A 27,830-nucleotide genomic window follows, 5' to 3' on the forward strand; every position below is an offset into this window, starting at 1 on the left:
AGGGTCAGGGTCAGGTCAAAGTTGGGGGATCAAAGTCAGGGGGAGGTTTAGACAAGATAAAGGTCAGTCCAGGTGAAGGTCAAAGGTTGAGATGAAGGGGACATTGGAGTCAAGAGCCAGAGTGAGCCTGCAGATAGGTCAGAGTATAAGACGTCAGGGTGAGTCTAGGGTAAGGAATTGAAATCAGGGGTCAGGGTAGGAGGAGCCCAGAGTAGAGGTCATGCATGGGTCAAGAAGAGGCTGGGGTCAGATTAGGGTCAACATGACTCAATGTAAGGGAGCTGAGGGCCAAAGGTGGAGATGAGGCTGAGATTATCAGGTTTAGGCTGGGGTACGTAGATCAGAGTCTGGGGTCAGGTCAAGAATTAGGGTGAGGCTGGGATCAAATCAAGATCAACGTAGATCAGGATGAAGGGTAAAGGGTCAAAGGTTGAGAAAATAACCAGACTGGATTCAGGAGTCGAGGTGTGTCTGGGGACAGGTCAAGGTAAAAGGTCAAGTTGAAGCAAAGGTTAGTGAGTGGTTTCGGTCAGGTCAAGGGTTTAGGGTGGAGCTGGCCTGGGGTCAGAGGTCAGAAATCACGGGTCAGGATGGGGCTGGGCAGCAGTAGCACCTTGTCATAGGGGATCTGCAGCAGGTCCAGCATGACCTTGTGGGCATCCATGTTCTTCAGCAGCCGCTGCTGCTTCTTCCTCATCTGCTCCCCGATGCCGCACATCTTGTTCAGCCGCTCCAGGATCTGGAGAGGGGAGGCGTGAGCCCAGGACTCCGTCCCCTCTCCTCAATCCTGCCTTCTGCCCCGGCCCACCCACCAGGGCTGGTCAGTCTCCTGCTCACCAGAGCCAAGCCCCAGCTTCCACTGGGGACAGAAAGGGAGAAAGGAGGTGACAGCTACTGAATCAGATCATTAGAGCAAGACTAAAAAACCCAAATCCACCCATAAAAACAGATAGAACAATATGACTGTGAAATGGAATTCATTAAATTCCTTCTGCTTTAAAATAATTCCCTCTGGACCTTGGCAGGGTTGTTTTTAACACGCAGGAAAAGCTGGAAGATGTCTATTTTGAGGGTCACTGGCCAGCCAAGGAGGTAGAGGACACCAGGCCAGCTGGAGCCTCCAGGGCAGGCAGGCCTGCAGACCCCCATCCCTGAGGACCCTCAGCCACTCACGCCCTTGACGATCTGGTAGTTCTCACTGCTCTTCTCCCCAGGCAGGTGCAGAAAGCCCTCCTCATCCGTGGGCCGCTGCGGGGCAGAAAGGGTCAGGGATCAGCCAGCCCGGCCCTCACAGGCAGCCCCACCCCAGCCCTGGGCAACCCCACTCACCTCCTTCTTGTCTTTAGTGGCACCTGCCTCCACCTCCTCGCCTTTGCTGCTGCCCTTCTTGTCCACCCACAGCTCCGACTTCTCAACCATGGTCCGCAGCCGGTCCAGCTCCGACTTGATCACCTTGTAGTTCTCCACATCCTGGGCTGAGATCAGCAGCTGCACCTGAAGGTCAAGGTTGGGGCTGGCCGGTGAGATCGGCACACCCAGGTCCATTGCCGTCTCCCAGGCCTCCCCTCCTGGTGTCTCCTCACCACCGCCTGTTCCTATCCACAGAGCCAAATCCTACTCAACACTCGTGGCCCTGCCACAAGCCCGCCTTCTCCAGGAATCCTTCCCTGATGGCCACATGCCTCCCTGCACTCCCTCCCCTGAGCTGTCACATCACCAGGCTTCAGAACTCACTGATGCATGCCACCTGCTGCGGTGGCCTAGCACTTGCTCACTCAGACCCCAAATAAAGCATTTTGGCATCCCTGAATGCTGGCTGAAAAAGGGACCTGAGCCCTGAAGAGCCGGGCCTGAGTCTGACTCCCTCCCACCTTACTCACTCTGGGTCAGCGGGCAAGGGATGCAAGCTCCCTGGACCTAGATATCCCTCCTTTGGAAAATGGGAACAAGAGTAATAACCCTGTTGTCAGGGCTGTTGAGAAAGCCCCATGAGATACTGCAAGTACAATGCTCAGTGCCTGGTATGTACTGAGCACTCACTAAATGCCACTTCCGAGAGTGTGACACTGCAATAACAAAGCCCCGTCACCCTGAGCCAGCCGTGATTCAAAGCTCTTAAGACAGGTGTGCTTCAGAGAGTTTGCAAACTGTAAAGTGCTGTCCCTACTGTAAGAAATTGGTACAGATGCGCCAGCCACCAAGCGCAGGAGACGAAGGCAGCCGAGACTCGGTCCTCCCCTTTAAGGAGCTCAGCAAGGCTAAGAAACCTCACCCGAACTGGGTGTTCACCCTCAGTGCGGGCCCCATGCGTGGCTGCTCGATGCAGGGCCGGGGGTCCCTCAGGCCCTCCCCGCCTGCCTGAGGGCCGGGTGCTGAGGCGGGCACACCTGCTTGAAAGTGTGCATGGCCTCCTGGCGCTGGCTGAAGTGCTTGAAGAGCAGCTGCAGGGCCCCCGAGACGAGCGGCGCGTAGTTGTGCATGGTGAGGTGGATGAGCACGCGCAGGAACGTGCGGCCGCCCTCGTCGTCCACCTCCAGCATGCTGCTTGTCTTCCTGCAGGGGCACCGGGTGCAGCTGATGCGAGCACAACCCCCACCACCCACGGGACTGGGGACAGGCATTTAGAAGCCCCGCCCAGTATAGTATTTGTCTAAAATATTGACATCCTCTCACCCATTTGTAAACAGCCACTTCCCTGAGCCCCCAAGGGACCCCCTGTCCCCAGAGATCCCCCAGGACCCCCCTGAATTAAAAGGGGTTCTTGATATGGGACCCACAGACCCCCAAGGGGACTCAAACAGAGACAGGAAAAACATTATGTCTTGAATTTGATCCATCTCTAACCAAAGTCTACCATTCCCTTCAATGAAGAATGTAAGAAACAAGCTGCAGGCATATTAGCAGTGCCTGTGACTTTGTCAGCCATAGAAATCACAGATGTTTTCATCTCACTTTAGAGTTGTTACAGAAATCGCAAAACATCATTTACACTCGCCGCTACTTTGAAGTAACGGTACCGACGACACCTGCCGCTGCAGCAGCTGGTTAGTTAATGTGTTAATAAAGAGGAACCTATAGAACTGTCACTTCCAATTTGTTTTCTTTTCAATATTTTGGTAACTATATTTCAATGTCATTGGTTTCCTTTGTAATTTCATGTGCTTTATTTAAGAATTTTAAAACGTGCTTCTGAGCAGGCTTTACCAGACGCCAAAGGCGTGGCACAGAAATGGTTTGGAGCCGGCCCCCTGGGGTGATCCCTTCCTGGCCCCGTTGCTCAGCACTCTGGCATCAGCCCTGGGGGCAGGGGTCACCCTCTGCAGAGCAGGCTGCACACCCCCCGCATCTCTTCCCTGCTGTGGGACGGGGGGACGTTCTTCCAGCTCCCTGACCCAAGTCCCACTGTGCAGAGGCACAGCTGCCCTGAGCAGAGGCAGGGGAATGACCAGGTTGACACTGGGACCCAGGTGGCCCCTACACAGTGGGGCTGGGCAGGAAAGGGCAGGGCAGAGCACAAAGCAAGGGGGCACCTGGCCCAGAGCCCAGTGAGGGTCTGCAGAGGGAATGACAGAGAGGGACGAGCCAGCCCCTAGCCTTGGGAAACCCAGACGGTCCCAAGAGGGGTCTCCAGCCTGTGTTGGCGTCACCCACTCACCCACCCCCCATCTCGACCCTGGCCTCACCCTACTCCAAACATGGCCTCCGCCTGCTCTCCAATGCGATCCAGGTTCATGTTGGCAGCTATGAGGAACAAGAAGGGGTAGGTGTGTGTAAGTGGTGGCTCCCAGAAGGTGGGGGGGCACGGGGCTGAGGGAGCAGGGGGAAGCCACACAACCCCTTCCCTGCACTGATCAGGGGGCAGCCCCTCTGCCTGCCCCTTTCCAGGAGGTGGAAATACAGAGTTCCGACAGAACGAATCAGGGCAGGACCAGAACAGCCCCAGCTACCCTGCAGGCCTGTGCCATGAGTGAGAGCTGGGAGCACTGGGCTGGGATCAGGAGACCCAGGTTCTGGTCTGGCTCAGCCTCAGACTGGCTGTGTGGCCTTGGGCAAGTCCCTGCCCCTCTGTAGGCCTCAGTTTCCCCACTAAAGAAATGGAGGGAATGATCCCTGCCTTAACCTCTCACTGTGGCAATTAGAGACAACGGAGCAGAAAGCTCTGCAACTTGGGAAAAGGGGGCAGGACTGGTGAGCTAGCCCCGAGGTGTCCCCCAGACTGCACCCTACTGCTGTGTATCCCTGGGCAAGTCACACGGCCTCTCTGAGCCCCTCTCAACATGAGGGGGACTGGGCAGGGTGCAGGCGGGGGTGGGGCTCACTGGTGGAGTCGAAGGCAGGGGCTGTGCCGTCAGCCCCACTGTCCTGCATGGGAAACACCTCCACAAACTCCTTCTTGAAGACAGACAGCAGGTAGGAGATGCGGTAATCCAGACGCACATTGAGGATGAACTGGAGAGGGTGGGGAGAGGATGGGGTAAGAGCCATCCTGAGGCCAGAAGGCCGCTCCTGCCAAAAGTGGGCAGGTTTTTCTCAGAATAGATGTTCAGGGATGCTCCAGAAGCTCACAACCAAAAACTCCAGATCTCTCCCCCTGGAGCAGTCTCTCCCCAGCTCCTGCCCGAGGATGGGGAATGGTGCCTCCTCTCGGAGTGAGGCAGACACCCCCCCACTCGCCCACTCAGGCCCCCTTTCCCAGGCTGGATGCCAGCAGCAAAGGAAATTCAGCTCCCCAGGCCCAAAGGCTGACTCTTGCCCTCCCATCCAGCCCTGCCAAACAAAGGAGAAGGGGAAACTGAGGGCTGTGAGTGGAGCAGGGGAGGTCACTGGGCAGGGGCGGATGAGGACACAGGGTTTGCAGATGCCCTTGAATGGGCATGAACCTCTGGCCTCACCTCAGAGCTCAGATCTGGAAGCTCCAAGCCCACTAAATCAGAAGCCCCTTCCTCTGACTCCCTCAACCAGGCCCTGCCCAGACTGGGACACCATGGAGATCACCCCAAACTGCTGGTGGCCACAAAGTCAAAGCAAGGGTCCTAATCCTTCCCTGAGACCCTACAAGCCCCTTCCCCATTGCTGGGGAGTCTCAGAACAGGGATAACTGCATCCACCACACAGGAAGATGGGTTTGTGAATCTCTGGCATGACCTTGGGGAAGTCCCCTGACCTTTACTGCTCTCATCTGTAAAATGGGAGGAGGAGCTAGACTTTACTGTGCATCAGAATCACCTGGAGGACTTGTCACATGGACTGAATTTCTGACTCAGCAGGTCTGAGGAACCTGATAATGTGCATTTCTCACCCACTCCCAGGTGATGCTGATGCTGCTGGTACAGGAACCACACTTTGAGAACCACAGGGCTAGACAGTCTGTCACTTGAGGAGCCATCCAGCACCAGGCACTGTGATCTAAGGGTGGTCCACCCTGCCCACCCCCGTCCCCACCCCCACCCCCACGAGCCTGCCCCCATGGCCAACACCCGCCACCGTGGCCCAGCTCGGCCACCTGCAGGATTTCCAGGATCTTCAGCTTGGTCTCCATCACCACGATGTCCTCATTCTCCTCAAACTTGCTTCGGTCCAGCGGCTCAGGGGCACCGGCACCCGCAGGCAGGTTGGGGGCGCCAAAGACGGACTGCTTGCGGCTCAGCACCATGGTGGACATCATGTGCCCCACGCCCTGGATGGACCTTCGCACGTTCTTACCTGCGGGGCAGGGAGCGGAGGGGGTCATGGAGGGGCCCCAGTCTGACCCAGGAGGCAGAGTGCACACACCCTGCCAGTCAGCTGCAAACAAACCCGCCGCCAAGGAAAGGGCGGGGCCAGGGAGCTTTAAGCCAAATCTGGCAAAAAGGCGGAGGGTCAGGGCAAAGGTGAATTATGTGGAGAGACTGGGGAGAACTCTCAAGTGGGAAACCATGGGAGTTGCTACTGAGCATGGGGGCTGGAGCACGCCATGCGGGGCGTGCTAAAACCCAGGTGTCAGGTCCCGGGCGCTGTTTAGAGTGAATTAATGCTGCTGAGGGCGGGGCTGGGGCTCCTCCATCTGACCCCGAGATCCCTGACAGAGGGCCCGCAACTCCCTCCCTCTCTCATTATCTGCCCCCAGGGCCAAGCTGTCCTGGAAAACAACTCCCCCCACCCCACCCCACGGGGTCTTCACTGCCCCTGGGCAGGGCCTGCCCTCCCCCCGTCCCCTGCTGCTGGTCCTGCCAGGTTGGAAGGGTCCCCAGATGCCCTCCTGCAACAGAGTGGGGAGGCAGGGTGCCCAGAGGGTTGATCAGAAATGACTTCCCACAATAACAGGAGATCAAGGAAGTGACGGGGTGGGCTGCCCTGACAGCCCCCCTCACCACTGGAGTCATCGTAGGCTTGCAGCATGGTCGGGGGGCCTTGCACGCAGTCGATGATGCCCAGCAGCGTGCGCGTGAGCCGCAGCAGCTCGCTGAAGCTGTAGAAGCCGAAGTAGATGAGATTGTGCGCCAGGCTGACCACCTGCGGAGAGGGGGCGGGGCCGAGTGAGGGCGGGGCGTGGCCTCGGGGAAGGCGGGGCCGGGACCCGTAGACTAGGGCCAGGAGGAAGCAAGAACTAAGGGTGCATAATGAGGGTGAGACCCCCGGAGGGTGGGTCCTCAGAGAAAGGCAGGATCCCTGGAAGGGTGGACACAAACGCCAGGGATCCCAGACAAGGGCAGCTCCACCTTAGTGGGTTACCCCACAAGGGAGGCCTGCCAGGGGCTTGTGCCCCAGATCTGGGCTGATGGGGTAAGGGATGAGAGGAAGGAAGCCCTCTTCCAGGTGTCAGAGCAGGGGAGTCCCAACCATCTATGTGGACGGGGACACTGAGGGAAGTGGGTCACAGATCCCACAGCCCACCCCTGGGAGCAGACTGAGGCTCAGTGAGGGGACAAGCCAGAGCCCCACGCACCCCGAGCCCCCAGCTCACCTCAAAGGTGAGCTTGTTCTTCTCCTCGTTGGCAAAGGGCACGGCCTCGCTGACCACGTTGTTGAGGTAGTCCTCCACAAACTCCATGGTGCTGGCAAACTTGTTCTTCTTGTCGTCCCGGGAGGCATTGAGGTTGGAGTCATAGCTGGGGGCAGGGGCAGGGGCAGAGGCATGAGGCACGAGGGTCCCTGTGATCCTCCAGCCCCAGCCCCTGCCCCAGCCCCGCCCATCTCACTCCTTGATGGTGATGGCAGTGGGGATCTCAGTCCAGAGGCGGGCAAACTTGACAGGCGTGACCAGCTCCTGGGGGTCGCGGTCCACGTGCACGTGCAGCATCAGGTGGCAGAAGGAGGCACGCAGGTCAAAGGGCAGCATCTCGTCCGCCATGCACAGGAAGATCAGGTCAACGCCCAGCTGCTGGGAGATCTCATCGATGGCCAGGTACTGCCGGTCCAGGCACATGCGGGCAAAGAGCTTCAGCTGGTACCTGCAGGGCAGAGGGGATGGTGAGGGCCTGGGAGGGCCACAAGGGCATGCATCGGGGTTTGCTGGGGACTGATAAAGTGGTGAAAGGATTTAGGTTAAACCACACACTGGCCACCGAAACGGAAGGGGCACAGTTCTGAATAAAAGAGGCAAAAGGAGAACAGTCCCTGTCCCTACCAGTATCTGGCAATTCTCCCCTCCTCCCTAAAGGAAAAATGCTCTGCTGGCTTGGTCAGTTCAGGTCTTTAAGGAGCAGATCAGGAGAAGGGACAGTGGAGAGAAAGGCCGAGAACAGGGAAGGACAGCAAGAAGGTGGAAACTAGCCTGGAGCAGGGAAGGTGGGGGCAAGAGAGAGGTGGGGGACACCGAGCAGCTGGTGAGAGGTGTGACGCTTTGGTAAAGACGTAAAGCTGAGGGCTATGGGAAGCTTTGCTCTGCACTGTGGGGTGCTGTGCCCTTTGCCTCCCCCTCAGAGACCTGTGTCACCTACAATTGGCCCCGTGGCCAGGAGGTCTGGGCTTCAGTCGTGGCTCCACCACTTACTGGTCATATAACCCTGGGCAAGTTCCGTTGCCTCCCAGTGCCTCCATCCTCCCAACTTTGCAACAAGGGTAATGACAATACCTACCACCTAGAGCTGTTGTGAGGCTTAAATGAGTGAGCAGGTGAAGGACTTAGAACAGTGCCTGGTATACAGCAGACACTTAATAAATGTTACCTATTTTTTTTTTTAAATATACGTTTGGAGGCAGGCTTGGGTTCCTCTAGGCCTGGCTGCGGGCGAGCCTGGCCTCCAGGCCACCCAGTGTTATTTGGGGTATGCAGTCGCCCTCCACTGCAGGGGAGTGAAGGCAGGGATGCCCGTCTGGAGGAGGCAGAAGCCCCTCCTGAAGCTATTCCAGCTCATCCCTGGGCAGGGATTGGCAGAAGGGCCCAGGAAGCCTGGGAAGAGGGAAGGAAAGGAGTGGGGGAGGTAGGTGGGCACCTGTAGTAGCTGAGCACATTCTCGTCGTGGGCATTGCCCGCCCGTGCCTCCTGGGCCAGCTGCCGCACACTCTTCTCATGGTGTTCATTATTCTTGTCGGTCCAGGTGAGCCACACTTCCTCCTCTGAGTACTCGATGCTCAGGTACTCATGGGACTGAGCCATCTCCTTCACGGGCCGAAGCCTGCAGACCACCACGCGTCACATGGAGCCAGGAGCCAGCCCAGCACCCACTCCCGGAAGCCGGCCCCAACCAGGCTCACCCCCAGACTGCCCCTCCTGGAGCTTCAGCTGAGTGCTGGCCCGGGCTCCTATGCTACTCTCCACGCAGCACCCATTTCCACCCAGGGACCCCTTCAAGGACAGGGTCTTTGGCCCATTCTGCTCTGCACCCTCTCCCCATCCCCATCCCCCCACAGTGCAAACTGGGCACTCAGCAAGCACTGGGTACATAGGTGCAGACAGCAAGAATGCCACTGGTAGCCTGCACCCCAGATGGGGCCCAAGCTCTGGGGCAGCTGAGGAGCAGGCGGGGAGGGGCCCCAGCTGAGGGAGGCCGGGTTGTGGCTGGAGGTGGCACGGGCGGCTCACTCGGTCCGGATGAGGATGTCGCTGTTCTTGGCATCCAGCACACACTTGCAGATGAGCTCCTGTGTGACGGGGATGGCGATGTGGTTGGACACACACAGGTCAGAGAGGTAGTCCAGGAACCTGCAGTGGGGAGCAGAGGGTGGCAGAGGAGGCTCAGAAGCTGGCGCCTGATGGGGCGAGACCACCTCCCCCAGGCCCAGCTGACAATACGATCCTCCCTGGAGCCAACTTACTGCTCCTGCTCCCTCCCAAGGCTAGAAGATAGGTGAGATGGGCTGCTAGCAGCCAGGGAAGGGCAAGCCATAGGCCATCACCCTAAGGCAGCAGGGAAGGCTGGCTGGGGGCCCATGTCAGAGCACAGGAGTAAGGGCAGGAGTGAAATTTGTTACAAACATTTAACAACTGGTTCAGTGCAAGCACTGACTTTGGCACCAGAAAAGGGCCAGAAAGGGCTATACCAGGTGTCAACCTTCTTGTCACTGCATTGGGCCAAGTTAGGAGGGGGTCCCAAGGAGGGATTGCAGAGGCCAGGGGCTCAGGGAGGTGGCAGTTTATGTACAAAAGCATTTCAATATTTTAACAACCTGCCCCAGCAGATTTTCTACCCTGGGCAGGGGTGGAAGGGAGGAGAGTGTGGGGTCCCGGTTATGGAAGGAGGGTTGGGCCCACCTGGGCTCCCGGTTCTTCCGCACGAGGCTGACGAAGGTCTCCACCTCGGTCTTGGTGATGTGCTTCTCCAGGAGCTTGCGGTTGTTGTGCAGCAGGGCCGTGATGGTGTCCTCGGCCAGGATGTCATAGCCAATCTGGGACTGCATCATCCCAAACTGCTTGGCAATGTGCTCCTGGAGGCAGACGGGCGGAAGGTCATATGGAGTCCCAGGGGGGAAATGGGGACCCAGCCCTTGCTCCAGAACATGATCCTGAGCCCTGAGATAGGGGCCCAACTCGGGCAGGAGAACCTCACCCTGGATAGGAAGAGGTCTGGGAAAGGAAGCCAGCACTGGGCTGAAGAGAGGGTTGATATGATAGCATTATTTAGCTCAACAGTCTGTCTCCGCTAAGAGTGAAACCTTCCCGAGAGCAGAGACCTTATCTGACTCACAGTGCAGGCTACATAACTTGGGGGGCTTAGTGCAAAACGAATGGTGGGGCCCTTGCTTAAAAATTATTAAGAATTTCAAGATGATGACAGCAGAGCCTTAAACCGAGCAGGGAGCCCTTCTGAGTCACCCATGAAGCCAGTCCTGCTATGTGGGTCCCCACCGAACCCCCAGTGCCTAGCTCAGTGCCTGGCACACAGTGTGTGGGTCTCAGTAAGTATCTGCTGAATGAATGACGATGAGCAGGCGGGCGAGGGGCCGGGGCACCCGGGCCAGGGGGGCTGAGTTCGGGGCACGCCCCCGGGCCGACGGCCCACCTGGTTCTTGCGGTAGTCCTCCTGGGAGTGCCGCAGCACCCGGTAGCAGAGGCGAAACATGTGCTGGTAGGGCGCATTCTTCTGGTCCGACAGCTCCTCCAGCCGCACCAGGGGGCCTTCACCCCCCTTATCACGGAAAGGGGCCTTCAGAATGCCAAAGATCTGGGGGAGAAGGGATAACCCTAATTATCCCGGGAACCCTGAGCCCCAGAGGCTCAGCCCCAAAGCCCCTGCTGACATTAGCCCTGGGCTGATTCCGAAGCTGGACTACAAGCCCAGCCCACCCGCCACAGGCCCTGATCCCAGTCCAAACTCTCCTGTCCTGGCTGGAATCCCAACGCTGGCCCCTGCCCACCCCTTCCCAATGGGCCTCGCTTGAGCTCACAGCAGCTGGTGGCCTGAGACCAGGAGAAAAGGCAGGGCCGGTGGGGCCAGAGCTTGGGAGACAAGACACAGCCTGCCTCATCAAAAACAAAGCAAAACAAAGCGGAAAAAAAAGGTATAATTACAAAAATAAAAAAGGCAGAGGGTGGGTGAGAAAACCGTTCTAGAACAAAGACCAAAGAGACAGAACAACTGAATGGAATGAGAAAATGTCATAATAAAGGTTTGGAAAAAAGAATTTTAAAAAATGTTTTGAAGCACTTGTTCTCAAAACTAGTTCTCATTCTAAACAAAACAAGCTTAAAAATGCACAAACAGATGTGACAGCATGTTAAAGTTGGTGGATTGAGCTATCGGGGGAGGGGGGTCAGGGTATGATGGAATTCTGTGTATGGGGCTAGTACTGTTATTGCAGCTATTCATGTAACTTTGAATTTATTTAAAAAAAAAAACGCACAAACACATTTTAGGGAAATTTGATATGGACAGGGTATTCTTGCTAATTTTCTTAGGTGTAACAATGGTACTATGGTAATACAGGACAATATCATTATTCTTGGGAGATGCACACACTGAGAAATCTGGGGGTGAAGTGTCGTGGCGCCTGTGGCCTATTTTGAAATGCATGGTTGGAAGGATGGATGCATGGATAAAGAGTTACATAAAGCCAGACTGGCAAAACGGGAAGCAGTAGCTGAATCCAGGCAATGGACATACAGTTTCCATTGTACTATTCTTTCAATATTTTGTCAATGTTTGAAAATTTTTATAATAAAAATTTGGAAAAAAATAATTTAAAAAAAATTTTTAATGTGAACATTCTGAGTTCACATCCTGGCCCTGCTGCTTCCTAGTTGAAGGAGCTCAATCAAGTTATTCTAACCTGTGTGCCTTGGTTTCCTCACTAGTAAAGAGGGGATAATAAGAGTACCTCCCCTAGGGTTCCGAGAATTAAGAGTCAATACATGTAAGGCACTTAGGGCAGTATCTGGTACACAGTACATGCTCAATAAATACCAATTTTAATAAAGGGGTGATGAGCAAACCACAGAGAGAATGCAGCTCAACTGGAGATGGGAGAGGCAAACTGGGATCTTCAAAAGACATCCTGTTCCCAGAAGCTAACTATGGGGTTGTCATATGGTCCTGCAACCCTGTTACTGGGTACATACTTGGAAGAACTGAGAGCAGGGACGGTGGTCATTGCACACTGATGTTTATGGCAGCAGTATTCATAATTCACAATGGATGGATGTGGCCTAAGGGTAAATCGACTGATAAACAGAATGGTGGGGTATACATACGATGGAATACTGAGCGGCAAGAAGAAATGAAGTTGTGAGATGTGCAACTAGGTGAATGGACCTCGAGACAGTATGTTGAGTGAAATAAGCCAGAATCAAAAAGACAAACATTATAACGCCTCACTAATATGGACTAACTATAATACACAAACTGAAAATTGAAACTGAGAGCACAGGTTATCAGGGGAAGGCTTATGGTAAAGGTTCCTAGATTGTAAGCTCTTACAGCAGTCACATCTATTCCTGATTTGTAGTGGTTATCCCTAAACTCTGAGATGCTGAGCTCTTTGTGTATAACCTGGCCAGTCCCTGGAACTTCGGGTATCTGTGTGACACCTGAGACTCAGAGCCAGAGTTCAGCAGCTATGAATGTCAGCATTACCCCATACAGCAAATGTTAAAGACACTGAAAAAGAGATCAGACTTCAATTAGAGATATGAACGAAATGGACTTTATTAGGACTAAGGTAAACCAGACTAAAGGGAAAAGGATGATATTGACTATGTTTTAAAACCTTAGCTTCTGTTTGAGACCAAAGGAAGAGATGTTTATTTGGTGGAAAATCTGTATTTTCTGCAGCAAGCTATATAATTTAACTTGCATAGTCAGTTTATTCAAACACCATAATTACATGGAACCTTGAATGGGGGGGGTGAGATCTAGTTGTTTTGTATAGGTTACCATGAAACCCTGATGCATCCCAGAGTAATTTGGGCAGAGAATAAAAAGTATTTGCAAAGCCCCCTTGAGGGCCTGAGGGAAAATGTGTAAATATTAAACTTTCCCACCTGGGGAATTCTTGATATTCTCACAAGCATTGAGGACTACCAATTCAGTAGGCCAAGTCCTCGATCTTAGGGCTTGCCCTTATGAAGCTTGTTACTGCAAAGAAGAGGCTAAGCCTACCTATAATCGTGCCTTAGAGTCTCCCCCAATGGACCTCTTTGTTGCTCAAATGTAGCCCCCTCTCTCTCTAAGCTCACCCAGCAGGTGAACTCATGCCCTCCTCCCATGTGGGACCTGACTCCTAGGAGTGTGGATCTCCCTGGCAATGTGGGACATGGCTCCCGAGGATGAGCCTGGACCCAGCATCGTGGGATTGAGAAAAATCTTCTTGACCAAAAGGGGGAAGCGAAATGAAACAAAATGAAGTTTCAGTGGCTGAGAGATTTCAAATGGAGCAGAGGGTATTCTTACGCGCTATATAGACAACCTTTTTAGTTTTTGGTGTATTGGAATAGCTAGAAATAAGTATCTGAAACTATCAAATGGCAACCCAGTGGCCTTGACTCTTGAAAACGATTGTATAACAATGTAGCTTGCAACAGGTGACTGTGTGATTGTGAAAACCTTGTGGCTCACACTCCTTTTATCCAGTGTATGGACAGATGAGTAGAAAAACGGGGACAAAAAGTAAATGAATAATGGGGGTGTGTTTGCGTGTGATGTTTCAGGTGTTCTTTATTACTTTTACTTTTATTTTTATTCTTATTTTTAGTTTTAGTTTTAGTTTTTGGAGTAATGAAAATGTTAAAAAAAATTGATTGTGGTGATGAATGCACAACTATACGCTGATACTGTGAACAACTGATTGTACACTTTGGGTGATTGTGTGGTGTGTGAATATATCTCAATAAAATTACATTTAAAAAAAAGGCATCCTGTTCCTCAATCAGCCCAGCCCGTTTCCCAAGCCCCACCCCCCCCCCGCAGCCCCTACACAACTGGCCCCCTACAGCCCCCTCACAGACGCAGGCACCTGTTTGAGGATATTCTGCTCCCTCATCAGCTTCTGCCGTTCCCGGTTGGGTTTGGTGACTGTGATGTCCAGGACATTCTGCCCATTGTTGGGGACATCACTAACAAAGAACACCAGGTCCTCCAGCAGCTGAATGACAAATCTGGGCGGGAAGACACCAGAAATGACAAGTGTGAGGCACTGAGCCTGGAAACTCCCCCAGGACCCACCCAGCACACACCCTCCCAAGCAGCCCATCCCAAAGCACAGCTTACATGAGCTCACTCACCAGTCCTGGTGCCCAGAGCACAAAGTCCATCATCTCCTTCAACTTCCCTCCCCAGCTTTGCCCTGAAACACCTCACGCCCACCCACCCTGGATTCCAAAGTACCCCCAAAGCAAAGAATCTCAGCATACTCCAGTCTGGAAAGCTGCTCAGCACAGACAGGGTGTTTGATGTCAAGCGGCCTGCATTTCCACCCTGCCTCTGCCACTTACCAGCTGTGTGACTCTGGGAAAGCCTCTCAACCTCTCTGAGCCTCAATCCCATCATCATCAAAAGAGAGCGATAGGGTTGGTTCTGGGAGTACGTGAGCAGTGGAGTGGACTCCCAGCTTCAGGGGCCTGAGGTCAGCCCTCACCCCCATCTGCCCCACCCCGGCTTCTGCTTTGTGACCCCTTTATTCATGACATGCAGTCCCAGGAAGGCAGGGACCCTCAGGCAACATCAGTCACCCAGCCCCAGCGGACCACCTGCGGTCGTTCTGGCTGATGAAGCCCTCGTTGAGTTTCTCCACGGCGCTGGCCAGCATGGAGCTAGCATCGTTGGCAAAGTCCAGGTCACGGATCTCAGACACGGGCACTGACACGATGGCAAAAGCCTCCTTGTCCTCCTTGGTGGGGCAGGTGCCCAGCTGTAGGAACAGCAGGGGTCAGCCGGGCCCGAGGGACACACTCGGCCCTGGCCCTGCCCGCCCCCCATGCCCCCGGCCAGAGGGCCGCACCATGAGCCGGATGGGCCGCTCCTCCTCGATGTCAATGGGCACGTTCGTGCTCTGGATCCACGTGTTGGTGCACAGGTGCCGCAGCCGGACGTAGGAGTTCCTGTGGGCAGGGCACGGGGACCTGACTGCCTGCCCCGGCCACCACCCCACAGCTTCACACCCTCCACCATACTCGATGCCCTCCAGAGATGGGGCACAGGGAACACCAACCCCCTCCAGGTGAGGAGCCCGAGGCCAGAGAGGAGCTGCCAACGTGAACACTACGCCTCACCCTGTTCTAGCAGCCATTCTTACACGGAAACTCACACCTTATCCATGCTTCCAAAATCCAAAACTGCCAAAAACCGAAGCTTGCTTGCAAATGTGGGACCAAAATTCATTGGACAAATGAGGCTTTTTAGACCATGTATCCCTTATAGAATCGAGATACATACATTTCCCAGCAGAAATACCTCAGGCCTTTGATTATGAAATAGAAAGCTACCTTTCTAAAATGAAACGCAATCTGAATTCCAAAATGCATCAGGCTCCACGAGTTTTAGGTGAGGGATTGTGGGCCTACATTGACTCAGTTAATTCTCCCAACTTTCCTGTTGACAGGTAAACTTGATAGTTCTATTTTAAGGAGGAGGAAACCCAGCCGGAGTAACTGAGTGACCTGCCTGAGGTCAGACAGCTCGTAAATGCTAAACTTGGATTCACACCCAGGAAATCTCTTGGTGTCCCGTTCTAGAATCTCCGAGTTAGTGAGACCTTAGAGGTCAGGGAGTTCAGCCTCCCACCCGGTGTTTGGATTCCCCATGCACTTTGCCCTGGACGAGCAGTCTGCACTTGAATTTCCAGAGCGACTGGGCAGGCAGCAGATCAATAACACTCGAGTGGCAGCATCTGGCAAAGCAATGAACACAGGTCCAGGCCCAGCGCGGGGGTCCCCCAGTAACCACATGGTGGCCGGCAGCTGTCCTTAGCTCACAGAGCTGAATGCCCAGAGGGGAGGGACATGCAAGGACCCCAAGGCCAAAGGAGTAGGGATTGCAGGGAGCCCCAGGGACAGGGAGTCTGGGCACCTGGGCACAAAGGAGTCAGTTTTCTGCAATGTGGTGGGGTCCAGCTCAAAGAGGGAGGCGATGTCGTTCCCGTGGGGCACAGCAACCAGGCGGTACTTGATCTTCTCCCCGGCATTCCTGCGGCCTGGGCGGCCCTGGGCACCCTGGGGTGAGGACCCCAAATCAGGCAGGAGACCCCTCCTCTCCGTCACCCTGCCACCACCTGGGATCTCACCTAAGGGCTTTCTCCCTGCAGCCCTCTCCCAGGGTTTCAGGGTGGGCCTGCCCTTGGACCCCTGCTTTGGTCCTCACCGATCCTGCCGCCTTGGGATCCGCGGCATCACCTTTGTAGCTGGGGTTCTCCTGGACAGCGAAAGGAGATGGGTGGGGTGGAGGGACTGGACACCAAGCTATACCCCACAACCCCACCCCAAAACTAGGCCTTCATAGGGCTGGGGTAGGGGTGCTCCCCTTCCTGGCCCCTCTCTGCAGACCCACAAATGGACACACACAAATGCACATCAACACACACGAATGTCCCAACACACGCACGCCTGTGCAGATGTGGACAGTCATGGATGTAAATGTAAGTTCCACAGGGCTGGGAATTTCATTCACTGCTGTGTCCATGGAGCCTGGAACGGTGCCTGGCACATGGTGGGTGCACAGTAATAATTACTAGGCTTATTTATCCTCACACATTTATTTGACAACATTTGTTAAACAAACACACAAGTGCAAATACCCAGGATGTGTAGGCACACGTGCCTGTGTGTGCAGAGGTGTGGAACTCGTGCATGCCCACGTGTGCACACACACAGCCTGAGCTCCCATGTGCCCTCTGCTTCCCCGCTCACCTCGGCAGCCAGGTAGTTGCCAGTGGCCAGGTGCTTGAAGCGGTACAGGCCGTTCCAGTGGCCAGCTCCTCCACGGCAGGGGTCATGGTGGACCACCTGGGGGGTGCAGGGGTGAAGCGGGAAGGAGACTGGCCAGGTAGGGGGAGCACAGACCCCAGGGAGAGCCCCTCTAGGGGGCCTGGAGATCCTGGGTGGGTGGGCCCTAGCCCCTCCCTGGCCCCTTGTCTCCCAGTGGAGACCTCCCCGCTCCAGGGTGATGGGAAAGGAGGGAGGGGTGGAGTCGGGGCTGCAGAGAAGGCGGCATGTTAGGTGTGGCTGCCTGCAGCAGGGCTCTGACCTCCACCTCCCAGAGGGCGTTGGAGCTGGTGGCCGAGGTGGCGGACTGGCGCAGCGTGGTGCGCAGGAACACCTGCAGCTTGCCCTTGTACTCGTCGCACGTCAGGAACTTCTCCTGCTCCGCGTGGAACAGCCGCACCACATCTCCCTGCCAGCGGGAGGTTGGGCTCAGGGCCAAAAGTGGCCAAGGTCCCTCCCAGCCACAGGCTGCGGCTGGCAGGGCCCCTCTTGCTCCTTCCAGAGCTGGTGACCAGAGGGTGGCCAAGCCAGGGGCCAGCCCCTCAGCTGGGCATGGTACCCACAGCCCTTATCCCAGAGCCTAAAACCAGACCCTCCAGACAGCCAGGCCATGCTTGTCCAGAGCCCTCCCAACGTTCCCATGGCCCAACCCAGCCTGAGTGCCTCCCTCCCCACCTTTACCTCTAGAAATCCCACCTGGCCATTAAAAGCTCATCATGAGTTGCCCTGTCCTTGAAGGCTGGAGGGATCTCATCCTCCTTGGGTCTCCCCAGGCCCACAGCTGCACTTCTCCCAGGGCCCCTTCTGCCCTGAATATCAGTACTCTGTGCTCATTTCTTTTACTCCCCTACTAGACTGGAGCAGCTGGAGGACAGGGGCTGTGGCCTATTTATCTCAGTGGCTCCTGGCTCTGCAGTTAGGGCTATGTGACCTTGGGTAGGTCCTTTAACATCTCTGATCCCCGACTCCTGTTCTGTAAAATGGGAATACTCTGACCCACATTGCAGAAATTGTGAAGATTGTGGTAACATGCATGGAGCAGCCAGACTGCACATCAACCATGTGCCAGTCAGTGAGTGGGACATCCACACAACTGCCCCACTGGGGCCTCACACTGACCCTCATGGGTGCAGGCGTCATATCTCCCATCTTATGGGTGGAGAAACTCCAGCAGAGAGAAGGCAATATGTCCAGGGTCACCTAGTAGTGGCCAAGTGAGATGTGAAACCGTGCCGCAGATTCAGAGCCCACATCCTAACCTCTCCACCACACTTCCTCCCGCAGTGAGCCTGCTACCCAGCAGGGTCTCAGTACCCAGCCACCACTGCTATTATGATCACTAATGGCTTTACCTATCTTCTCTACAAACTGAACACAGGGCTGGACATAAAGTGCTAAGTGACCATCTGCAGAACTAATGCATGAGTGAATGAGTGAATGAGTGAATGAATGAAGGTATACACATTGGGTCAGGTACTAAGGCAGAGTCCAGGCAGTGTGAGGTGAGAGCAAGAAAGAGGTGGACTTTGTACACACAAGTCTCTCCCGAGCTGCCTGGAATCTAATGGTGGAGCCATGACAGATTCACTGGAAACCACTCCAGGCAGCACTTTGGAATCTAGCCCAGCTGAGGTTTCATTTTCTCAGTACTGCACAGAGTTGGGGCTGAGAGGCAGAGAGACTGAAATGTGTAATCAGGGAGGGCTTCCAGGAGGAGGTGGTACAGGGGATGGACCTGAATTGATGTGTGGACGATGCACAGGCTTAAGGGAGAGAGGGAGAAGGCATCTGGACAGAGCATGGGAGGGCAGGAAACAGCTGGGAGATGGCCGGAGGACAAGGATAGTGGGGGGAAGTGAAGCTGAGTAAAAGGCTGGGACCAGGGTGCGGGGGCCAGGAAAGTCTGACAGAGCAGCTTGACTGGGGAGGAGGGCAGAGGGAGCCACTACAGGCTTCTGACCAGGGGAGGTGCCGTGAAGACGGCACCTGCCCCCAGCAGACAGGTCCCCTCCTAGGCTGCCAATGTCCCTTCTCTCCTACTGCCCATGCTGGCGTGTCCCGAACCCAGGGCCCAGGCGATGGCCCCTGCCTCAGCAGACAGGGGAGGGGGTGGGGATTGAGGGAAGGGCCAGGCAGGATGCAGAGCTGGCAGCGGGGAGGGCATGGTGAGTGGGAGAAGGCAGGACGAGGGGGCTGGGAGAGGGGTCTGGGCAGCCAGCCAGCCAGGGGTTAGAGGGGAGTCTCGCATTCCTTACCCCCTTCAACACCTCCTCCAGGTGGTCCCGAAACTGCATGAACAGGTTGATTTTCCAGCTGGTGTTGCAATTCACCGAGTTGACCTGGGGACAGGCAGAGAGACCCATGATCCCAGGTAGACCCCCAGCTGCTGGACAGTGGGGAGGTGCTGAGGGTCCGAGACGGGATGAGGGGAGGAACCAAGCCAGCCCTCCTTTAAAGCAAAAGGAGAGGCCCGTAGACCCAGCCCAGCTACCCTGGGGCTGCCTGCCTGTGGGTTGGAGAATGGGGCAAAAAATTGGGAGGGGAGGATGGGAAGTATAGAGACCCAGGTCGTCCAGCAGGGCCTGGCAGGGCTGGAGGCAGAGACATTGGTAAGGAGGGGGACACAGGGGTCTCCACCACCCTGGGCCTCGGTTCACAGCTGAGTCCTCTTCCCAATAAGTGGTTCTGCAGCACTCAGTGCATGTGGGGTGGGGGTGTCTAAGCCTCCGCTGCAGGGCCGGCCCCACCCGCCCGCTCACCTCCTTGCAGCCAGCGTTGTCGCTGAGCTCATAGTTGCTGGCATGAAGGGGCTGCCCGGCGTTGACGGGATTCAGGATCACCTTGTCCCCCACAACCACCTGGGGACAGGCAGGGCAGGGTGAGGATGGGAAGGGCAGGGACACTGGGCCCCTAAGAAATGGGTGAGACGTCATCCTGTCCCCACATCAGAGACCCTGGAGAAGGCCCTGGCCCCTCCCGCCCCCGGCCCCCCTGCCCCGCCCTGCCCTCACATTGTCCCCGTTGCTCCGCAGCTTCCAGAAGGGCTGGATGAAGAGCCAGGAGCCCTCATTGCCTGTGGCGTCCAGCGTCACCCGCATGGCGTTCTTCTCCAGCAGGGCCGGCAGCCGTTTGTTCACCGTCAGGTACTTGTTGCTCTTCATGTGCAGGAGCTGGGGACCAGGTGGAGTGGGATGAGGGCCCGGGGCCCAGCAGAACAGCCCACAGCAGGGGGCACCAGGTGGGGGTCCACCAGACCCCTCATCACAGCCCTGATGCACGTGCAGGTCAGGCACATGGCCACAGACATAGACTGAGCCACACGCACCCACATGCACAATCCTGCACAAACACACACACACTGTGCACACACAGCCAGGCCCGCAGGTGATCCCGAGGAAGCAGCCAGCACTGTGCTAGATACTCTACATGTATTAGCTCATGTCACCTCACAACAGCCCCAAGAGGGCAAACCACGATCGGCCTGATTCCATAGAGAGGTAAACAGAGCCACCGGAAAGTCAGTCCCATGCCCAAGGTCACACAGTTCAGGAGCAGCAGAGCCAATACATAAACCCAGACAACGTGGTTCCAGAATCAGTGCTCGTGACCACCCTGCTAAGAACACACCCATGGACACAGCTACTCAGGCCACACAGAATCAGGCACACAGGCAGGAAGACAGTCCCAGAGCCTCCCATTTGGACACACATCCCTCCCAACATGCACGCCCAGAGGCGATGTCTGTGGCACCCTACGCCCATCCCCACCTCCTGGGCAGGGAGTGGAGGGGCAGTGTGAGTGCTCACCTGGATCACGCTGCCGTATTTCACCACATCCCCGTGCACCTTCTTGTTCTCTGTGTCATTCTGCTTCTGCTCCATCTGGGCTGCATGCTGGGCAGACACACAAGGGGTGAGGGCCGGGCTCAGGACGTGACCCTACAGTGAGATGTGACCCCCAGCCCCCCAGGCACATGTGCAGACACACACACGCACCACACACAGGCACACTCATCCCGGGCTCTCGGACCCCTTGGGACCCCTGCCCCAGCCCCTGGCACTGCACCCAGAGGAATCTCAGAGACCACTGGCCCATTCCCTCCCACTGTTGATGAGGGAACCAAGGCTGGGGGGTTGGGGGGCAGCCTGAGGTCTTAGCCAACAGCCTGGGGGAGCTAAGTTCCTCACCCCCATCATATGTCACCTCCCTCTGGAGGAGGCATGCCAACAGGACCCTGAGGCCCCTCTGTCCCCTGCCACCTCCAGCAGACAACCTAAATCTGTACTTCACCACCACCTTCTCACCAGACTCCAAAAGCTCCCAGCATGGGACTCCTGCGCCAGCCCAAACCCTGGCAGGGATGTACTGGTGCCATTTCCTGGCTCCCTCCTCTACCCCCACTCCTTTTGGCCCTCCCTACCCAAAACTCTGTGGCTCCCAGGCCACTGCCTCCAGGGAGCCTTCACTGATTGGCCACATCCAACTCTAATCCAATTCTGCTGGCCTGGAGATTTGGTTTGCATTCCATTAAGTGAGCTTTTTAGACACTTCCTTCCCCTGTTAGGCTGGAAACACCTGGAGGATAGGCTCTGTCTCCTCCATCAGATTGGGGGGTCCCCCTCTGCCCTCTTTCTCAGTCTGGTCATGACCTGGCCTGGTGCCTGAGGCAGGGGAGGGGGTGGCTGCTGGGAACCATGGCCATGATTTTCCACACACCCAGTGTGTAGCTGTGTGCGCTCATGTGCAACTCTGGGTTTGTGTCTGTGCATGTGTGAATGCCTTACACCAGGTCAGATCACCAGTACAGCCTCAGCCTGCATTGGCAGCAAGAAGGCAGCCTGTGACAGCTCCCTCACCAGAAACAGAGCTGCAGACAGCCCACCTCTAACCCCTTCTCCAGCCTGGTTCACAGGTGTGGGGCCAGGGCCTGCCCTTTCCTCCCTCCCCCATTTTATACCTGCCTCTCAGCGCAGGGGTGGTCAGAGGAAGGGGACACAGAGAAACAAAGTCTGTATGACAGGGGGTGGGGCACCAGGGCAGAGGGAAGGTCTCAGAAGCAGGCCACAAAGTGGCTACCATGGCCAAGGCCTCCTGCTCTCTTTTCCACTGGGACTGGGGTTGGGGCCCTTAGCTCTGTCCAGAGGAGACTTCCCATAAGAGGCTCATGAGTCAGAGCAGGATCCGGCACCATGCCACTTTCCATGTCTCTGAGAAACGCAAGGTGCTCAGAGACCTGGGGGGCTTCCAGACTCAGCTGCAAATTCACAGGATGAGCATGGACAGTCACTCCCCTCTCCAGAACCCAGGCCCCAAGTCTCTAAAACGAGGGGAGAGGTTAGCTCAAGGAATCTCAAACAGGGTTCCCTGGAGCCACTGTCTCTAAGAGCCACTGGGTGTTCCGTGTACAGTTGTGCAGGTTGCTCACTGCACCATGGTGTCCAGCTGAAGGGCTGGGTGGAGCTGAAATGCAGTTCACGTTCCATTCACTGAACCATGTGCCCTGACAGGGCACTGCCAGCCTGGAGGAAGGGGCACCTTCTTCTAATTGCCACAGATGTGCCTTATGGACTAGTGGGTCACTGGAAGGGACTCCACTCCCCTTGCCTCACCTCACTCCCAGCAACACACACCAATCTCTTCCCTACTGAGGTTCTAAAAAACAATGGCAGGTTACCAGGGGCAGGAGGGGATAGGGAATAGGGAATTAATGCACAGAGTTTCTATTTGAGACAATGGAAAAGTTTTGGTAACAGATGGTGGTGATAGTAACACAACATTGTGAACGTAATTAACAGCACTGAATTAATATTTGAATGTGGTTAAAGAAGAGAAATTTTAGGTTGTATATATATTGCTAGAATAAAAATTTTAAATAAAAATTCATGGAACTGCACAACACAAAGAGTGAACCCTAAGTTAAACAGTGGACTATAGTTAATAGTACAACAATAAAAACATTCTTGCAACAGTTGTAACAAATATTCTACACCAAGGCAAGAAGTTAACAATAGGGTGGTGTATGGGAACCCTGTGTTTTCTATAAACCCACAACTCTTAACAAAAAAAGAAGGGCTCTACGCTTCGTTAATGTTCCACTTGTCATGGTCTTGAAATTCCTAATTCTTTAACAAGGGGTCCCTCACTTTCATTTGGCACTGAGCCCTAAAAATTACATAGCCAAATCCTGTGTAGTAGAAAATATTCACAAGGAAGGAAATAGATATTAGTCATCCCACAACCCAGCAAAAAATACCTAGATGAATGGTCAGATGGAAATATTTTTTTAAAAAAATCGAATGGACTCTGAACTGCATACTTGAAAGTGGTTAAAATGGGAAATTTCTGGTTTATACCTGTTAACAGAATTAAAAAAAAAAAAAAAAAATGGCCTCAGCCACGGAGCCCCTGTTGGCTCTGACAGGCAGTGACCCCGCGGGGGCACCCAGGTCCCTGAGACACATCGGTGAGTGCACACCTGTGCACACACCTGCGCACACACGTACCTGCAACTTCTGCAGCAGCACCACGTCGGCGATCTTCTCCTTGTCCTGCTTGGTCTGCTTGGCCTTCCAGTACTGCTTCTGCGCCGAGTAGCGGTTCATGGGACACACCTTGAAGAGGCAGTCTGTGGGAGGGGTGGGGCGAAGGGAGGTTGAGGGGTTCCCTGGGAAAAGCCCTGTCTTCCCACCCCTGCCCCCCAGCCCCTCCCCACCCTGCACACTTCTTGCGACAGCCTTGGGGACTGCCTGTTCCCGGAAGGGGTGGGCAGGCTCTGGTCTGGCAGGCCCGAGAACCAGTTACCATCTCTTCAGACCAACTTACCTGCAGAAAACAACTAAAACAACTGGATTAAAAAAATTTACATTCTTTTAAAACTTCAAACTTCTTAAAGAACTGACAAGTCGGTGAGGAATTATCCAGCCAAAACAGAAGATCAAGCAGGGACTAAGGGAGATAAAGAAACACCTAAGCTACTTTTGCCCTGAGGGTATTTGCTGGTTCCAGCAAACATGAACTCTTACTTTGACAGCTTGGCCATGTGACAGGCCAGAGATCCAAGCTCAGGTCCCCAGAAGGCAGGGTGGCTAAAGGAGACCCTCCCCTCAACAAACTGGAACCCCAAAGGGCTGTTCTCCCAGGTGAGGGCTGACCCCCCCAAAAAGAACAGCTCCTATAAGGAACTAGAGTGGATTGGAATTACTTGGGGATTCAGGAAATCTGAGAGCTGAGCTTGGTTTAAACTAGCTGAGGACTAAAATGCTCCCAGGAGGCTGGAAGTAGGATGTGCAGGTCCTCTCTGGAGGACGGTACCTTTATCCTAGCCCACAATTATTCACACAGAATTTTTCAAATGCAATACCCAGTAAGCAGTCAAAGGAGCACTTGGGAACTAGACACCATGAGGGAGAACAAGCTCACAAAATGGACCCTAGAAACAGACTCGAGGATATAGGCATCAACTGTAAAACAAATGTACTTCCTCTGTTTAAAACAAAAAAGAAAACTTGAAGTTCCCTGCAGAGAACAGGAAACTATGAAAAATGTCATAGCAGACCAAAAAGAACCAAAAGGAATTTCTAGAAATAAAAAAGCTTCAATGACCAAAATTTAAAACTCATTGGGCATATTTAAGAAGGGAATAGAAGTAGCTGAAGAAAGAATTAATGAAACAATAACAACTCTTACTGTGTTGATTCATTCTAATAGTGTTTTATCCAATTCTTTAAATGATGGCTGAAACCCATTAAAGTGACTTCATAACCCACTAAAGAGTGAGAACCTATGTTTGAAAAACATTGTCCTGGGGCATCCCCAGTAGACAGAGGAAGCTAGAAGTGAGTTCCCCCTGCTCCCCACTCCCCTGTGTCTTACTTGGAAACTTACCACCCAGAACTTGTCAAATTTGTCTTTTTTTCTCACATAGGTCCTCTCTTAGAGCCTTGCCCACCATACATCTCAGAAAATGCTTACTGAACAAAGAAACAAATGAATAAATGATGTGGTCCCCTGACATACACTTCTCCACACTTCTGCTCTTCTGTGCTCTTGGCCGGAAGGCAGCACTGTCAGAACCCAGAAGGGCCCGGAATCCTCCTTCTCACTGACAGCAGAGCAGAAGGGCAGAGCAGGGAGGGCAGCCAGGAGCCCAGGTTCTTGCAGGAGCAGCAGCCTCAAAGGCCAAGAGAAACGTTTCCTACGGTAAGGACTGTGTGTGCTATGGAGGGCGGGAGGGCGGTGCAAGCATGGGGCACTGAACGTAGTGCTGGAGGGGGCGGGTATACCTGCGTGAGAGGACAGAGGGCTTGCGAGGCTGCAGACAAGAGGATGTTCGTTGACTGTGTGTGCAACACACTCCAAAAACCCACCTCCACTGCACAGAATCACCTGGAGGCGGGGGAGCTTTAAAAAAATACAAACTCCATTGCCCGAACCCCCAGGTGATTCTGTGCAGTAGAGAATCTTGGTAGATCCAGAACAAAGCCTGGGAGTATTTATTTTAAAGACGCCCCTTCCCACCACCGATGGTTCTGCTGCTCAACCAAGTTTGAAAATTAAATAAAGGACTTGAGACAAAGACACAGCACAGTGAATAAAGTTAAACAGTCATAATAATATATAAAATAAAGTAAAAATCTGTGTTTAGGTTTTTTTCAACGTTTCGACTCAGCCTATAGGACAAAACACAGAAGAACATCATTGGGGTTACAGAACTGAACATAAGGGTTTTTCAGTCTTGATGATGTAAAAAGGAAAGCATACCCGACAATAGCTGGGAGGGAGGCGGGGGAGGAGGAGTTGATGGAATGAGAAACTAAGGTGTAACTTTGATGCTCAGCTTTATAAAGGTGGCAACGGAGAATCTACAACAGTGACAGAAACAGCGACAGACTGTGGTTGGGAGGGTGTGGGGAGAGACAGTGAGGAGTGGGGAGGACATGAACGCATATGATTTAAAACTGGTAAACCAAGAAACAGTGGAATCCATCCAAAGTGTATAATCAGCAGTTCACAGTATCATCACATAGCTGTGCATTCACCACCACAATCAATTTTCAACATTTTCATTACTAAAAAAAAAAGAGGCAGTATAATAAACCTAACATTTGGAGACCTGGGAGTAACTCCCAGAAGAAACAATGGAAAGAGCTGTTGCCAATGGGGAGGAAAATGCCCCAATGGGGAGAAACTGGCAGTACTGATCAGAATCAAAGACGTTCACGTCTCTGACCCAGCGACCTCAGGCAGCACCGTGGAGTCCTTCTAAGAGTGTGCCTGCACTTGTACAAAACGACAACGGACAAGAGTCTTCGTGGCAGTACTGGCAGGAATAATAAAAGAACCGAAACAACCCAAGTGTCCATCCCAAGGGAATGGGTTAAATAAATTATGATAGAAGCCCACAATGAAATACAATGTAGCCAAAAGAGAGAGAGAGGATGAACAAAGGGAAGGTTTCTAAATACTAATATGAAAAGATTTCCAGTAAGATCTGTCCACAGTGAAATCTATAAAATAAAAAGAGCAAAGAGCAGAATACAGTAGAGAGAATGCTGCCTTGGAGTAAGAAAAGGGGAGACATCCAAGTTTGCATAACGAAACACTGGAGGACACAGAAGAGACCAAAGGAAGGGTTTTACCTGATGGGACAGCAGTGGGGGAGGGGAGTGGGTGGACAGGGAGACAGTGGGGTTAAGGCTCTTGATGTATGTTTGCCTATTTGTACTTTTTTACCGTATGAATGAATTACATAGTCAGATTTCTTGATATGGTTGCCTCTGCAGAGGAGAACAGAAGAGGGATGGATGGGGAGGGGGATCCTTACTTTTACCCCAATCCTAGAACATGACTTGTATGACTTCTATTTGGAAAAAAAAAAGAACAACAAAAACAAAATATTCAGTGGCCAATAAACACACGAAAAGATGTTCACCCTCACTCATAGTCAGAAGAATGCAAATTAAAACCACAGTCAGATGCCATTTCACACCCAGCGGGTTGGAAGGAATTTAAGTGGGACAGAACCAAGGGCAGCCGGGCCGTGGGTGAGCAGGGCAGCTCCGTCCACTGTTGGTGAGCTGCAGACGGGCACAGCCCCTGTGGAGACAACAGGGCCACTTCTCATAAAACAGAAGAGTGTTCCTCCTCGGAACACAGCAGAAAAACCCAAAGAGACACATCACGAAAGCTTGCTCCACCATTGCTGGCAACTGCCAAAAACTGGAAATGAGCTGTCCGTCAGCAGGAGAGCTGATAAATCACCGGATGGAACGTTACACAGCAATTGAGCGGATGAAGTAGAGCCACATGCATCAACATGAGTAACTCACAAAAACAGTGCAGAATGAAAAAAGTGCAGAAAGATCTGTATGGAAAGATACCTTTAATAAACGAGGTTTAAATGTATTAGAAAACTACTCTCTATGGCTCACAGGTTGCCCCTACGTACTATCAGTAAGAGCATAAAAACAGGCTCCTGTGTGATGCATGCCAATTTCAGAAGAGCATTTACCTCTAGAGACCGAGGGAGGGGGAGGGGATCAGGGAGAGGCAGGGTGCTTCTTTTCTTTAAAAATAAAAAGATCTGAATTAAATTGTTCCCTGACTTTTGTGTCAAGTTGAAATCTGTCTTCATAATAATAACAATCAAGGGGGCTGCGATGAGCAGAGCGAGGTGTGAGGCTGGCGGCAGGGAGGGGCACACAGGCGGCAGAGTGAGGCCATCGCGGCTCCCTCCTCGTGAACCTGCCACTCACCCGTCTCGGCCACTTAGTGGCACCCACGTACGTACGCCCCCACTTCATCCATGCCCTGGTCTCTCTGTAGCTGAGGTGTGAGCTCTGAGCTTCCCTTAGGTAGGCTTAGAGGTGAGGCTGCCCAAGTCCTTCTGCCCCAGCGTGGATGAGAAGGAGAAAGAGGGAGTGGCAGTACCCCCACGAGCAACCCTGATTAGGGGGATGTGCCCCCACCCCAGGCCCAGACAGCACTGCAGGACTCGCAG

At 53.9% G+C, this 27,830-nt stretch overlaps 1 protein-coding gene across 2 annotated transcripts in view; it reads right to left on the reverse strand.

Moving 5' to 3' along the window:
* Positions 1-27,830, reverse strand: part of ITPR3 (inositol 1,4,5-trisphosphate receptor type 3) — a 76,963-nt gene that overhangs the window by 18,799 nt on the left and 30,334 nt on the right. For both annotated transcript variants that reach the window (XR_005217804.1, XM_037842438.1), the window contains 26 exons: positions 23,335-23,456; positions 20,638-20,724; positions 19,843-20,001; positions 19,591-19,689; positions 19,087-19,170; positions 17,094-17,240; positions 16,757-16,852; positions 16,212-16,262; positions 15,921-16,063; positions 14,854-14,953; positions 14,603-14,763; positions 13,870-14,011; positions 10,422-10,583; positions 9,674-9,846; positions 9,005-9,124; positions 8,415-8,597; positions 7,179-7,430; positions 6,944-7,088; positions 6,351-6,492; positions 5,504-5,703; positions 4,320-4,449; positions 3,684-3,741; positions 2,388-2,553; positions 1,330-1,494; positions 1,174-1,248; positions 614-739 (listed from right to left, as the gene is read on the reverse strand). Coding sequence is in view for 1 of the 2 variants with exons in the window: in XM_037842438.1 (XP_037698366.1) it covers positions 614-739; positions 1,174-1,248; positions 1,330-1,494; positions 2,388-2,553; positions 3,684-3,741; positions 4,320-4,449; positions 5,504-5,703; positions 6,351-6,492; positions 6,944-7,088; positions 7,179-7,430; positions 8,415-8,597; positions 9,005-9,124; positions 9,674-9,846; positions 10,422-10,583; positions 13,870-14,011; positions 14,603-14,763; positions 14,854-14,953; positions 15,921-16,063; positions 16,212-16,262; positions 16,757-16,852; positions 17,094-17,240; positions 19,087-19,170; positions 19,591-19,689; positions 19,843-20,001; positions 20,638-20,724; positions 23,335-23,456 (3,488 nt within the window). In the remaining variant the exon portion in view is untranslated. The remainder of the gene's footprint in view (positions 1-613; positions 740-1,173; positions 1,249-1,329; positions 1,495-2,387; positions 2,554-3,683; positions 3,742-4,319; positions 4,450-5,503; positions 5,704-6,350; positions 6,493-6,943; positions 7,089-7,178; positions 7,431-8,414; positions 8,598-9,004; positions 9,125-9,673; positions 9,847-10,421; positions 10,584-13,869; positions 14,012-14,602; positions 14,764-14,853; positions 14,954-15,920; positions 16,064-16,211; positions 16,263-16,756; positions 16,853-17,093; positions 17,241-19,086; positions 19,171-19,590; positions 19,690-19,842; positions 20,002-20,637; positions 20,725-23,334; positions 23,457-27,830) is intronic.

This window comes from Choloepus didactylus, chromosome 7 (assembly GCF_015220235.1).
Source record: "Choloepus didactylus isolate mChoDid1 chromosome 7, mChoDid1.pri, whole genome shotgun sequence".
NCBI lineage: Eukaryota > Metazoa > Chordata > Mammalia > Pilosa > Megalonychidae > Choloepus > Choloepus didactylus.